This window comes from Sinocyclocheilus grahami, unplaced genomic scaffold, assembly GCF_001515645.1.
Source record: "Sinocyclocheilus grahami isolate Dianchi unplaced genomic scaffold, SAMN03320097.WGS_v1.1 scaffold9.1, whole genome shotgun sequence".
In the NCBI taxonomy this organism is placed as follows: domain Eukaryota; kingdom Metazoa; phylum Chordata; class Actinopteri; order Cypriniformes; family Cyprinidae; genus Sinocyclocheilus; species Sinocyclocheilus grahami.
Genome location: NW_015505188.1, coordinates 693,180 through 708,958, shown reverse-complemented (window position 1 = coordinate 708,958; position 15,779 = coordinate 693,180). Strand labels below are relative to the sequence as shown.

General features: G+C 37.1%; 1 protein-coding gene across 1 annotated transcript in view; it reads right to left on the bottom strand.

Moving 5' to 3' along the window:
- The window catches only part of LOC107592392 (voltage-dependent T-type calcium channel subunit alpha-1H-like), a 49,515-nt gene that overhangs the window by 11,281 nt on the left and 22,455 nt on the right, over positions 1-15,779 (bottom strand). Inside the window, exons 9-23 of the mRNA XM_016281895.1 lie at positions 11,982-12,133; positions 11,403-11,588; positions 11,077-11,194; positions 10,038-10,193; positions 8,526-8,613; positions 7,972-8,180; positions 6,587-6,970; positions 5,040-5,140; positions 4,816-4,933; positions 4,639-4,707; positions 4,372-4,556; positions 3,920-4,046; positions 3,711-3,836; positions 3,393-3,482; positions 3,107-3,299 (exon numbers count right to left, since the gene is read on the bottom strand). Coding sequence (XP_016137381.1) covers positions 3,107-3,299; positions 3,393-3,482; positions 3,711-3,836; positions 3,920-4,046; positions 4,372-4,556; positions 4,639-4,707; positions 4,816-4,933; positions 5,040-5,140; positions 6,587-6,970; positions 7,972-8,180; positions 8,526-8,613; positions 10,038-10,193; positions 11,077-11,194; positions 11,403-11,588; positions 11,982-12,133 — 2,302 coding nt within the window. The remainder of the gene's footprint in view (positions 1-3,106; positions 3,300-3,392; positions 3,483-3,710; positions 3,837-3,919; positions 4,047-4,371; positions 4,557-4,638; positions 4,708-4,815; positions 4,934-5,039; positions 5,141-6,586; positions 6,971-7,971; positions 8,181-8,525; positions 8,614-10,037; positions 10,194-11,076; positions 11,195-11,402; positions 11,589-11,981; positions 12,134-15,779) is intronic.

Sequence of the window (15,779 nt, the reverse complement as noted above, 5' to 3'; positions counted from 1 at the left end):
CCAGACAACCCTAATAGTGCAGTGTACCGAACTGATTTAGACAGACAGCCAGACCACAGGCAACTAATATTCAGTCTCTCAACTGGATAATATGATGTAACTTTCCTTGATGTAAAATTACATATGTTTGAGTTCAGCACTCTAAATGAATATCATCCACACATCCCCCCAACTCATCTTAAAAACTGTCACGGAGCAACTGCCTCTTCTCACGTCATTGTTTTCCAGCATCGTGAGGACACCACACACTCTTTGAATTTCTTACTACCTCTTTGGATGTACAGTGGATATAGAAAACAATCACCCACCTTTAAAATGATCACATTTTGTTGCTTTGCAGCCTGAAATCCAAGTGAAAGATATAACACCAACATGTCAGAAAAAAAAATTATAATAAAAAAAACAGAATCATCAGCTCAGCATGAAAAGAGTTTTGCTGGAGCATTTCAGTCCTTGAACTGAAGCAAACAATCAACTATGGGTGGCAAGGCACTGTCAAAAGATCTCCGGGATAAAGTTGTGGACAGGCACAAGTCAGGAGATGGATATAAAAAAAATAATTCAAAGGCCTTATCAATGCCTAGAAGCACATGAAGTCTATTATTAAGAAGTGGAAGGTTTTGGTACAACACAGACCCTCCCTGGATCAGGATGTTGCTTCAAACTGGATGAAAGAGCAGGAGGAAACTGGTCAGAGAGGCAACCAAGAGGCCTACAGCAACTCTGAAACAGTTGCAGGAATTTATGACAAAGAGCGGTCATTGTGTGCATGTGACAACAATATCACAAATTCTCCACAAATGTGGCTTGTATGGGAGGGTTGCAAGAAAAAAGCCAATCCACAAGAAAGGCCACATGCAGTCACGACTGAGCTTTGCCAAAACAAACCTGGAAGATTCTGAGGCAGATGAGACTAAAATTGAATTATTTGGCCTCAACTGGCGGAAATCCAATACAGCTCACCATCCAAATAACCCCACTCCTACAGTAAAGCATGGAGGTGGTGATATTCTGTTATGGGGTGTTTCTCTGCAGCAGAGCACTTGTCAGGATAGAAGGAAAAATGGATGGGGCAAAATACCCTCAAATTCTTGAGGAAAATCTGCTGCCCTCTGCCAGAAAGTTGTCAATGGGAAGAAGGTTTATCTTCCAACATTACAATGACCCAAAGCACACAGCAAAACTGAGCACACAGTGGTTGAAGGAGAAAAAGGTGAATGTCCTTGCATGGCCTAATCAGAGCTCAGACTTAAAGCCCATTGAAACTCTGTGTAATGACTCAAAGACTGCAGTCCACAAACGTTCACCATCAAATTTAACCGAACTTGAGCAGTTCTGCAAAGAAGAGTGGGCAAATATTGCAAAGTCTAGATGTGCAATGTTAGTAGAGACATATCCCAACAGACTAAAGACTGTAATTAAAGCAAAAGGTGGTTCAACAAAATACTGACACAAGGGGGTGATCCTTTTTCCAACTCAGTGATTCTGGTTTTTAATTTTTTTCTGACATGTTGGTGTTATATCTTTCACTTGGATGTTATAAGTTGCACTGAATAAATACAGCTGGATAAAACAAAAACTGTGTCCATCTTAATTTCAGGCTGCAAAGCAACAAAATGTGATTATTTTAAAGAGGGGTGATTCTTTTCTATACCTACAGTATGACTACTAGAGTTTTCAATTGATTAAAATTGTAATGTAATAATTTAAATTGGCAGATTAGCAGATTAACTAAATGCATTTAGCGATATTTGCTTAGCAAATCCCCAAATGAAGAAAAATAAAAAGCATGATGTGATTGTGACCAGAAGAGTGAATCCTTGAATATAAAAAGTGGCTTTACAAGTCAGTACATTATTGATTTCATTTCAGTGTCACTGATTATAAGCATATCACTGGCCTGTGGTCCACAGCAATCCATTTTGCAATTGAGTTTGTATCTGTCTGAGATACACTATTGTTCAAAAGTTTGGGGTCAGTAAGTTGTTTTTTTTTTAACTTTATACATTTATTCACCAAGGATGCATTAAAGTTAACTGAGTTGGAAAAAGGATCACCCCCTTGTGCCAGTATTTTGTTGAACCACCTTTTGCTTTAATTACAGTCTTTAGTCTGTTGGGATATGTCCCAATCAGGATAAAATAATTTATCATTCCACAAAAATATTAAGCAGCACAGCTGTTTTCAACATTGACAATAAGAAATATTTCTTAAGCAGCAAATCAGAATATTAGAATGATTTCTGAAAGATCATGTGACACTGAAGACTGGAGTAATGATGCTGAAAATTCAGCTTTACATGACAGAAATAAATTACATTTTACTTAAATTGTACTTTGTTACTGTATTTTTTTGATCAAATACTGTAAATACAGCCTTGGTAAGCATAAGAGACTTTGTTTTTGAGACTTCAAAAACATTAAAAACCCCAAACTTACGAAATCCAGTAGTGTGAACTTGGTGGTCGTTCACAGAGAACGCACTCTTGGTCTACACATGCAGACACATTTTTGGCCATTGCACTGCATATTGTGCCATGATCATAACATATTAAAATCAACTTTTCAAGTTTAAAAGACTTTGAAAAACATTTTTACATGTGAGGATGGGCTTTTTGCTGCCTGTTATCAGTAAGTGTTTGGTTAGGTGCGTTGACTCTACTGACTCTGCTCAAGCTTGGTACTTCAACCTTGAACTGCTCTGATGGTAGGAAAATGAACACTTAACTAACATTAAATGAACAAACCTAATTAGTACTAGTTCAAACTTCTATTAATTGACCACACTATATACAGTATTCACAGCAGGATGCTCTGCTGCTTTAGCCATGATGCTGACCCCATATGTACTGTGCAAACTTCCCCTGTTGGCTTGTCATGCAGCATTTTGTGTTGCGGGCATCTCATGCAGGAACATGCTGCAGTCCATCACAATCCAAGGCTGACATCAGATTGGAGCCAAATTGTGCATGGTTTTTGAATTTCCTCAGCCTTTTGACTGCTTCTGTCTTTAAAAAAAAATCTTTCTCTAGCTTTCTCTCTCAGGCTCTGGAAGCAGGCAGTGCTCAGAAAAATAGACTACCGACCAGACCCGCTATTCTCCTTACTCCTGCGCTTTTTCTCCAGCAGTCTCTGCCTCTTCTCCTCGCGCAGACGTGTCTCCTCTTCCTCCTGGTCCTGACGACACTTGTGGAAGTTCTCCACCACCACTCCCACAAACATGTTCAGCACAAAGAAGCTGACGATCAGCAGGAAAGAGATGAAGTAGAGGAGCATCCAGGGGTTGTGATTGCGCTCAGGCTGTAGGCATGAAGGACAGGAAGATAGAGGACACATCCATCATATGACAAATTAGGAAGGTCATGTGCCAGAATGAGCAAAGCAGATCCAAACCTGCATGTCCACCCCGACAGCGTCCAACCCGTCATACATTATATTGACCCATCCGTCCTTACAGGAAAGCACGAACAGCGACATGAGAGCCTGCAGAAGAGAGACGCGTGCTGGCAAAACCATCATTCATTCAGTGCAGTTACAGGGCTCGTAATGACAATCTGGGAATCATTTCAACCATATTACAGCACAAATCGTTTTCCTGAAGTCCAATAAAAGTGAAAAGGCAACATGACCTTACTTTTTCACTCAGCCGATCGCTTTATTATGTTTCAATGTGTCCAAACCAATGAATAATGTCTAGTGAATAACACGTACCTGTCCCAAGTTGTCAAAGTTGTACTTTCTCCGAATCCATTTGTAGTTTGCTTGAATACAATCAAACTTATAGGTGATGTTTTTGGTATCGCCACCTTCACAATGGTAAAACTTTCCTTTGAAGAGCTGTAATTCATAACATCGCTACTGCGTTATCTGAAAATCCCTCACATCTCTGTTGAAAAGTATGTTGCATCTGAAGCAATTACCTGAACTCCAAGAATGCCAAAGACAATAAAGAAGGCACAGCAGATAAGCACAATGTTCCCAATGGGCCTCAGGGATGTTATTAGCGTTTCCACCACCAGTTTCAGTCCAGGAGCGCGACTAATCACTCTATTTATGTGAAAAAACAAAGACACAACCTATTTCAACCTGTTTGGATTCCAGGAGCATTTATGTAATGGTACAATTGTCTGAGTGACCTTTAAGATCGATAAACCGCTGCTTAGTCTTACCTCTAAAATAATTCAAGGATAACAGACTTCATTTCGCAAAGCTTTAGTTGAATCGGTAAGATTTTAACGTGTAGACTTGGGAGATAATGCAACCACATAATTAACCTTCAGTTTATTCCTTAACTGGAGCAATGACCATGTAGCGGATTTCATTGATTGCTTGAGCCTCAGACAAGGAGCGTTGTGACCTTTCGCTGGCTCACCTCAGCGGCCGCAGAGTTCTCAGCAGACGAAGAACCCTCAGGATGCCAAGGATTCGGTTTCCACCAGAGGAGGCCAGGGAGACCAGAATGTCAACGAGAGAGACAAAGACCAGCACCCCATCCAGAACATTCCAGGTGCTCTTCAGATAACTGTGCTTCCCAGCACAGAAGCCGAGGGCCACCACCTAACACAAGCCATATCATGTGTGTGAGAGTGTTTTGTGGAAAGAATATTCCTTATATAGAGAGAAAAGGCCTAAATCATACCTTCACAGTCATTTCAGCAAAAAAAATCACAGTGAAAACATAATTGGAGATACTGAGGAACATTCGCTCCTGAAATGAAAAAAAAAACGAAAGGACATGTTGTATCATACATCCAGTAAGCATGACATCAGCAAATATTAGATGCAAATGGCCTTGATTACATTTAAGCAAACTTACAGATGGCTGAATATTGGGTCTTTCCAGAGCAATGGTAATGCAGTTTAGGAAGATGAATACCAAGACTATATGATCAAACAACTTGTGAGAAATTAACCTTTGACACATCACCCGAAACCTAGGAAAGAATTGTATAACAAAATTGCAGTACAAAAAATGAATGTGAAACGTTGAAAGGAAGGCAGTAGTTGGTCAATAGTTGTTTGGAGACAGCAAATACTTACCTGTTCTGAGGAGAGAACAGATAAAGGGACCAGTCTTCATGATCTTTACACCACTTAGGTTTATATGCTTCAAACGTCCTCTTGAGACGGAAACAGAAGCTCTATAACACACAAGAGTGAGGAACTACAGATAATTACTACAGCATTAAACACTAACTACAGCATTGTCAGGAGTTTAAAGTGTTTAGGGTAGATATGATCCTCTGCGTATAAACATTACGCTAATGGTTTCGATTCAGTATATCAATAAAGAAGGATTTGAATGGATGCATGTTTAAATTTGATGAATTACCATTTTGTAGACCTAACAGCTTATTTTGCAAATGTGTTTTCTGCAATATACATTTTGCACAATTAAAATCCTTTTAGTCTAAACGTCTAATCGATTTGCCAGGTAATTGGATAGAAAGATGGATTAACTTGAAGAAATGACACCATGAAGCAGAGCTGTAATTATGTGGATGGTAATACAATTGTGGGAAATCATTATAAAAACATTTCCAACTAACTTCCACTTGTTCACATGAAGCACTGACACTTTTATGCAGTTTTTATGGACATTTTTATGTACTCAATTATCTCAATTATGCAGTTTCAGTTAACACCATGCAGCACCTTTCAAACAACTGAAAGTTGTTGTTTTTTAACAGCTCAGTAGTGACTCCATGATACATACCTCAAATTTCCTTTGCAAGAAATAAAATAATTTCAGGAACAGCTTACGAACACAAAAGACAACAATGTATTTTTTAATTTTTTAAATATTTATTCATTTAGCAGATGCTTCATGTAGCGACTTATTGTTCATAATTTCGGAGTTGTTAAGAATTTTTATGTTTTTAAAATGATCTCACCAAAAGGATGTATTTATTTGATCGTAAATCAAACAGTAAAACAGTAATATTGTGAAATATCATTACAATTTAAAATAAAAAAATCTATTTTCTATATTACTTTTCTATTTTAATATATTTTAAAATGTATTTTTTCCTGTGATGTATAGCTGACTTTCTAAAGCAGCCATTACTATGCTGCTCAAGAAACATTTTTTTATTATCAATGTTGAAAAAATGTGTGTAAAAACCATGATATATTATTTTTCGGGATTCCTTGTTGAATACAAAGGTCAAAAGTTTTTTGTTTTTGTCTTTCAAAAAAAAAATGTTTTGGAAGTTTACTATTTTCTAAAATTTGTTAAAAATAATAATAATAAAGACTGAGTAGTTGTGCATGTCCAGACTGGTTGTGTATGTTGTTTGTATGTAGGCCTGTATTGTAGCCCTGTTGTTTCTGTTTATTTCACAGCACTTGAAAGTCAATTTCAAGACGAGGCATCTTGAGTGAGCAGATATCATCACACTGACACCAATAAAGGTTACTTTTCACCCACCAAGAAAAATAATTACTGCCTTCAGACTGAGGTGCTGAATCAGTTACAGCATGACAATTAGTCTCCTCACAAGACAAACCCCTGGGAAGACATGTTTGAAAAACAAGTCAGCATTGCCTGACTGTAACGAACAACACAGCATTAAGCCATGACTTACATCATCCATGTCCTCCTCTGCAATGGAGTCTTGTTTGCTGAGGTTGGTGGGCAGGTCGGTGGGCAGGTGCAGGTGCAGGCTTCTTCCATTGCAGTCATGGTAGTCTCCCAGTGAGCTGAAGCTGGGGGTTTGGGGCAGTTCAGGGATATCTAGAGAGCTGGGATGCTGCAGAGAGCCCCCACTGATACTGGCCAGCTTCACACCCTCAAAGTCCTCGTCCTCAAAGCTGCCCCTGCCCTCCCCAGACAGCAGAGACTCCCTCTCCCCAGACGTGTCCTTCCTTTTCAAACTCGGCGCCCGTCCTAAGCTGTTCCAGCTTGACCTGCGGCTGCCCCAGTTACTTCCTGAGCCACGGGGGTGGCATGGAGATCTTCTTGGGCTAGTCTGGGATAGTAAAGGAAAATATATTTTCCTAGTAAGATGTTGCAGTGCCTACGTTACACATATTGCTTGTTACTGCAATTAAGTACTACAGTCAGGGGCATTTCTAGCCTTTCATTAGTACTGGGGCACATCGAATAGTGTCCCTATATTTTGATACTCTTTTGACAATGTTTTGCATATAAATTGACTTCACCTGCAGTACAGAGTTGTTTACAAGCTGTACGCACAAAAAAAAGCTGCTTTGTCACTGACAAACAATATTAGACATTTGCAAGTTTTGTTTTCTACAGTGGATTTTTTTCTTTGTTTTCTGTCTTATAAAGTAACCCCTTACTATCTTGGAGAGAGAAACTGCTGCCCCTGTGTCTAGTGATGCCCCTGACTACAGTTAAATAAATAGCAATGAACAATTAAAAAATACAAAATGACATTTCTGCATTTTCATTTCTGCATTTGACAGACACTTTTAAAGAGACATTACATTCAAGGTCGGAGTCAGTGACAAACAAGAGTGTCCACAATGAAGAAAATACTTTAAAAACATGTGCCACGTTTGCAAAAATGTCTTCTTTGTATTTATGTTGTTTCATATTGTTTTGAAAAGCATACCACTTTCAGGAAAGGTTTACATTTAATGAATACAAAAATGTGGTGCAACTATCTAGCAGAAAGTGATATCATGTTGTCTTTACACCTTGAATATATTGTATTAAGTGTACACATATTAATCATGTTTTAAAATATGTTTAAAATATATTCTACAATACTTTGTCGAGGTAAAAATATTGTAGAAAGTAAAATATCATGAATTTTGAATGAATAAATATCGTACAACATGACATTTCACAACCTGAGCTAACCTATGTCATACAATGATTAATGATGACTTCACTTCCTGTTTTATGTTCTTTTTTCAACTACTGTACGCTCAAGCAATCTATATGTGATGTCACTGTAATGGACACCTGATAGTAATCTGAAAGCTGATTTTTTTTTCTTACCAGAGATTTTTGATCAAAAGCATTTGGATCTATTGAGATGCCACTGCCTCGCCTGGACTCGGTCAAATCAAACACTGACTCGGGGCCGAGCGAGCTCTTCGGAGTGGGCATGGGGGTGGCAGCAGTGCGCATGATGATTGGAGGGGGCAAAGTGCCTCGAGGATCCACATGCCCATTCGCTGACATCATCAGAGAGTACATCTTCAACTCTGTTGGTGGAAGTAAAAGGAGTTATTCGATGAAAGTCATCACCATCCAGTAAATAAAATTAAAGGGATTATCCATGAATGACAAAGTAGTAAAGGTAAATGGAAGAAGGACACATAAATAGGGCATTTTTCCCAGAAGATTCATATATGTGAAATGGATTCGCGATGACTATAATGTGGCTCTAGAGGACCACTGCCCTCTTTAATGGGGTCTGCAATGAACTTAACTATATGCCTGAATGAACGGGCTAAGAATAGGAGAAATCTATGTAGTGTAAAAAGTGTGCATGAAAGTCATTTTACATGTTACCTGGCAATAACATGTTATGTGTTAAAGGAAGTAACCTGTAGCTTGTAATTCCCCCAGCTTCTCCTCCTCTTCAAAGTTCACTGACCGCTTTTCCTCATCTGCATCTGACCTGTTAGCATCTCCCTGCAAAACACAAGAGCTTTCTGTGGACAGCGCACAGTATTTCAGTAACCGCTCAGCTCACTAAAGTGTTATTCAGGGTGCACTGAAGCCAAACAGGAGCCGTTCTCTCAGAGGACGTCGGCCTCTGGCATCAACAACACACTGCCCTTCACTCAGTCACAGCCTGCTGTGCATACAGACAGCTGTGGTGCCCTTATCAGTACTCTGCTATCCTGTTAGACCTCGATTGTGGTTAGGGTTGTGTAAAGTTGGTGTTTGTTTTAGTCTTTGCAGGTTTACACCTACTAATAACAAGTTCACAATTCACACAGTTCCCAGTATGACAGATGGGCCAAACACTGCAGCACTGTATCAGCAATGCAGTTTAACCCCCCAGACTATCTGGAGAAAACAGTTACTTTGTTTATGCACCAACCTGCATCCTTAAGAAGTCAAATTCTGTAAATCCCTGGAGCACAAGTTCAACTTGTGTAGCACAGGTTTACCCTCTTCAGGGTGACTAATTTGCATATTAGCTACAGATTTTGATTTTGAATTAAAATATAATATACAGTATGTTAGATTTAATTTCTATTCAATATTTATTTAATTTCTATTTTGAACATTATATAAAGTTGTGAGGGCTGTGAAAAAATGGCACAAGCTTCTTTGTTGCTTGTTAAGCTAAATTTGAAGTAATGAACACTAAGGCTTTCAACTGTAAAATAAATCTTCATTTTTAGCTGTACACACGGAGTTGATTTATTAGTTTATAAGATATACATGTTATTTTATTACAAAAAAAAATAATTTTATTATTAGATGATTTTATTTTGTAAACTTTTTTTAAAGCAGTTAATTGCAGTGCATTCTTTATTTTTTACATTTGATGCTTTATTTATTCATTTATTTGAAGTGTTCCCATAATTTAACACTCTTTTGATAATATTTTGGGTATTTGGATATACGTTGGCTCTACCTGCAGTACTGTACAAACAAACAATGGAAGACATTTGCAAGTTGTTTCCTACAGTGGATTTAAGGTAAATATCCACCTCATCAAGTTTCTTTCCGTATTTTAAAGTATCTCATTACCATTTAGTATGGGAAACCACTGCATACGATTCAGTGCATGAGTGAACTGTTAAAATGAATCAAACTGAATCATGAACAATTGGAATGTTTGACTGATTAGATCAAAAGGGTCATTCATTTGCAAAGATGGTTCTGTTTCGTTCTGACTCTCAACAGCTGATAGAAAACACGTCTTGACTGCCAAAATATTATTTGGAAAAATGATTCTCAGGTCAAATACTTATTTTTATGTTGACTACAGTATTTGTGTGAGCAATAAAGTTGAACTCCCCAGACTATCTGGAGAAAGCAACTACTTTGTGCACAGATCTTTAGAAAATAAACAGCTGAAATAGAAGGTTTTTTGTTACCTCTGCCTGAAACCCCTCCACTAAGATGGCCACCAGTAGGTTAAAGAGCACATAATTCCCAAAAGTCATCAGAGCCACAAAGTAAAGAGCCGCCCATGGGGTAGTGGAAGCCATTCCATTATAGAGGACCACGTTCCAGTCTTCCTGGGTCAGAATCTGAAATACAAACGCAAGCAGTTTAAGAAACAATAGAGGACAGAGAACGGCTGAGTAGAGAAAAATCTATTAATGTATTATTAATAATGTATTAATGAAATGTGCAATAGAGTATTGTTTTGTGCATGTATTTTCCTGCATCTGAATTACATAGTGGGGAAATGAATACAGAATTTGATGCCAGGTGTCCAATTTGAGTAGTGTTTTGTGATGAGACTGTACAAACTATTCAAAGTTCTACTTCTTACTGAAGTGAAAATAATTATCTGTCCCAGTTTAGCAATTAAGTCTTGTTTTTTTAAAACTGCAAAATAATGTTTTGATAATCTAGTGAGAATAGCTGCATACAGATAAAGTGTAGGTTCAGCGACTCAGCTTCATTACAGGTAATTGTGCTAATGCAAGAAATAATGCAGAAATAAGGCTTTCCATAGTAGTGAGCTGCATAGTAGCTACTATTTAACTTAAGATATTGATATGGAGCTAATAAATCGGTTTATGGGATATACAGATATTTAGAATATCCTAAATAATCCTAACCTGAGAGAAATAAGTAATTATTTACGGCACACTGCATTTGATATGTCAATGTCTCAGAGTGATACATTTTGAAAAGGGGAAAATAATGATTTTTCTTATTTTTTCTTATCTGCTATACAGAGTATGTAAGGACAGGTCTACACTGTTTGAGGTCTACACAACTTGGAAATTATTTTTCAGTTATTTTTAAATACTATTTAATTTAGTGGGTTACTTGCTATTTCTTTGTAATTATTTGTGAAATTTACAAGCAATTTCTTAGTGAAAGTTGTTTCTACACCATTTTTTTCCCAGTGTATGCATAGCTTAACCTCAGCACAGCCAGCACAGTCTCTGTTCTGACCTGAAACACAGTGACAATGGCCCACAGCAGGGAATCAAAGTTTTTCCTGTCTGGAATGGTGTCTCCATTCTCCATTTTCAGGCTGAATTTGCATCCAAAGAGATGCATTCCAAGAATGCTGTATTGACGGTAAAAGAAAAATGAACGGTATAAACATTTAAGTGCATAACTCCAGAATTATATTGATGATAAGACACATTTTCTGCACATTACTACTCACAAACTAGAATTAATGTTGCACAGTGTTTTCTAAAGTCAAGATTATAGTCTTGGTGACACTGTGCATGATTTTATTTGGTTGAATGAGTTGTGGGTGTGGACTGCACCTGAATGTGAAGATGAAAAGCATTAGCAGCATGCAGAACGTTGCCACATTGTCCATGGTCTTCATCAGGACCACCAGCTGTCTGCGCAGTGCAGGGAGGAAGCGCACCAGTTTGAGCACACGCAGGAGACGAAACGTCCTCAGCACTGAAAGACCCCCATCTGCCTGCCCAATGATCTCCCACACACTGTCACAGAAACACATGGTTATATTTAATGTATTTTTATATTTAACAGTTCACATAAAAGTCATAACTTCATTATATATATAATTGTAGGTTGTTTTAATTTATTTTAACCATTCCATATTTTTCATTTCATAAACACAAAATATTTATACATTTTCATTTTTTTTTTTTATTAAAATATTTGATTATACACAATGTTTGGGGCCAAATTGTAATAATATTTAACAATATTACAGTTTTTACTCTATTATTAACCAAATAAATACAGCTTTGGTTAGCACAACAGATTTCTTTCAAACACATTTTAAAATGCATATGTATATTTAGTAAATTTAGTATTTTAATAAGTGTTATATAAGATATAGACACACATAGATAAATAACAAATCTTACCTTATGACTACAATAATCCCATCAAAGATGTTGTAGGGGTTCTTGATATAGCCGAAGATGCCAAAGGCCAGCATTTTGAAGAGCATTTCGAGGACAAACATGCTAGTGAAGACGATGTTGCTAATCTCCAGAATGTTTGTCAGCACCTCAGGCTGTGAGAGGAAACAGAGCCACACCTCATTACCTTCTGCAGGCCAAAGTCATGCCAAGATAGTGCTGAGAATACAACATATGAGTGACCTTAATCACTGACCCTCATAATGGCACCTTCACACCCCTTTACTCTCACAACGTCACATGAAACACCTGAGGGTGGGAGTCAGACTACTGTATATCAATACAGAGAATTGCGAAACTGTGCACGTTCAAATGATAAATGAACAGTTTATGTAACACAATACCTCTGGGCCAAATAATAAAGATATTTCGAAGCAACTATAATTGTTCATTTTCACACAAACAGCTCCAGAGCTGAGGTTAAACAAGCAAAATAAAACCCAAAGCTTTATAAGCTCTTTTATTGAGAGCAAAGCAATGCAGATCAATCAGACGGACAGTAGGCTACCTCTAAAATCTGTCCATCACAAGCATTTTCAGGGCCAGAGAATTAGTCTCCTTACATTTGCTGATGCAGACTATACCAGCTGAAGAACTTAAGAATTACTACTGCACTCTTCTGTTCTTTAGCACAATGCAAATCAATAAACACATTCTAAAGGAAGCATAAATGATACGAGCCTCTTGGTTCTGCTGGCCATTATAAGAGCAGCCACCCTCAGCATTTACCTGGATACTGCTCACATTAACACACGGTTATAAAATAAATACGTCAAACTAGACAATCACCATTGCTACGTGCAAGCTGAAAGTCACAGTTAAACATTTCCGTTTAGAAAGATAAAACCAACGTACATTTGAGCCTATACACTCTAATAAAAAAAGGTACAAAAGTTGTCACTGGGGCGGTACCTTTTCAAAAGGCACACCTTTGTACCTAAAGAGTCCATATTGGTACTTTAAAGCTCCATATTAGTATCTAAAGTGTACATATTTAGTACCTAAAAGGTACAAAAGTGTACCTTTTGAAAAGGTACCACCCCAGTGACAGCTTTTGTACCTTTTTTTCTGAGAGTGTAGGTTTTACTTTTCACTGCTTGAGACTCTTATTTCTTAAAGACACATAAAACTGCATTAATGCATTAGATATCATTAAGTAACATTAACAATTCTTTTACAGCATTTATTAATGTTAATGTAATTTCTTAATATACTAAGTTGTATAAATGAACATTAATGTATTATTAAAAGATAAAACCAACGTACATTTGAGCCTATACACTCTAATAAAAAAAGGTACAAAAGTTGTCACTGGGGCGGTACCTTTTCAAAAGGCACACCTTTGTACCTAAAGAGTCCATATTGGTACTTTAAAGCTCCATATTAGTATCTAAAGTGTACATATTTAGTACCTAAAAGGTACAAAAGTGTACCTTTTGAAAAGGTACCACCCCAGTGACAGCTTTTGTACCTTTTTTTCTGAGAGTGTAGGTTTTACTTTTCACTGCTTGAGACTCTTATTTCTTAAAGACACATAAAACTGCATTAATGCATTAGATATCATTAAGTAACATGAACAATTCTTTTACAGCATTTATTAATGTTAATGTAATTTCTTAATATACTAAGTTGTATAAATGAACATTAATGTATTATTGACAAACATGAATTGACAAAGAACTTTATAGTAAATTGTTACCAATGAAATATGTTTCTATTAAAATAGAGGTTATCTATAATGAACTCATAATTGAAACAAACCTTGCAAGTGTAAACCCATATCCAACAAATAACTGAAGTAAAACTGCGCTGACAGGCCACCACTAGGAGGCTCCACAGCCTCTGCTGCCTGCATTGATCCACATACATTAATCAATGTACTTCATGAATATTTATATGCCACTTCCCCAGACTGCTAGTTAACCAGGAACAACAGATTAGTAATGGATTAGTAAAAGAATAATGAAAACCCTTCATTATACCCTCTTCGACTGCAATGTTAGATTAGACAAGCATTTTCAGCCTTACAGGCATCAATCTTCGGTTCTAAACAATTTTAGCATCATCAATATAATAGGCTATTTGTACATTGGTATTGAAGGAAACAAGAATAAACTAAACCAGAAACACATGCCAGCAGTGTCAACATAAAACAGATGGTAATCACATTTTCAGTGGGCAAACTTCCATTTAAAGTTTACAATTTATGCAACATACATAAACAGATGTGCTTGTGTGTCGGTTCCAACAGGTTGCTTTGTGAATCATTATTCCAGAAGCAGACACCACCTCAGGTGCCAAGATAGCTAAAGTGTGTTAACTCTAATATGGTTTGAAATAAAAATATGATGCTAATTTGCCAGAACAACTCTGAAGCAACAGATTCAAAAACATACCATGGGGCAAAAACATTGTTTAGTGTAATTTTCCTCACAAAGTGAGACACATACCATTATGCAGTGCCATAGCCTGAGCTCAGTCATGATGAATTCTAAATGCAATCTTCCAGCCTGTGCATATTTTTTTCCCCAACAAAATGGATCAGTGCATTTCTGTTTTAGAATATTATAGAATTACACAACAATGTTATGTCTATGATACATCCGAACGAGACCCTCCAGCTCATCCCCTCTCCAACAAAACCATATAGGGATAGTTCACAAACTAACAAACTCACAAAAAATAATAATAAAATTAATCATTATTCCCCTCAAAAGCTAAATGTGAACAGTATTCTGACCACTCTTCAATACACTCTTAAAAATAATGGTTCTTAATTGGCAGTGATCGTTCCATGAGAAACCTTTGACATACACTGAATCTTTCCATTCCACAAAAGCTTCTTTATACTGGAAAAAGGTTTTTTAGATTATTGAAATAATTTTCAACCTAAGAAAAAAATTTTTTTTAAAAGAACTTTTCACTGAAATTTTCTTTGGGGAACCCAAAATGGTTTTTCTATGGCATTGCTGTGAAAACACCCTTTTGGAACCTTTATTTTTAAGAATGTACAATGAACATGAATGAGAACTGGGGAAAAATGACAAAAAAGAAACATGAAAGTATCATACAATATGCCCAAAATATAATTGACTAACAATCTTGACACCCACCCAAGATTTCCTCTGAGCATTATGAGTTCATGATAAAAGTAGCGCTGTTCAGCTCGTGAACAAATCGTTCTTACAATCAGATCAATTAATCACTTAATACAGTTTACAAAACTCATCTTAAGAATTTGTTCACAAATCAGATTCTTGAACTTACTGATTCAATGATACAGTTTCTGCAATTAACACCTACATGAGGAAATTATCAGTAAATATGTACATTTCTGTATGGTTCTCACATAAATCAAGTTCAGAAGAGTTGGAATAGAGTGTATGGACTATTTTGGGGGCATTTTGAAGCCATTTTCATGTCCTTTCAAAATGAGGGTGAGTAAACTAAATTTATTTATTTTCGGCTGAGCCATTTACACTACACACAAATCGAATATTTATCCCAACTTTCCTGAACATGGTCTGTCTGAGTGCAAAGCTACAAATTCCCACTGCTGCTGCATCAAGCACTTTTGCTGGACAGAGCAATGGAAAAGCAACGACAGTGAAAATGCATGTTGGGACACTGGGCTTTTAGTGGCGGCAACATGAGTGATGGTAGCAGAGAATGGCCGCACGTCTCCAGAGGGAGTCGGCCACTGCACCTCTTATTGCCCCCTTCCTCCATCATATCCCATGA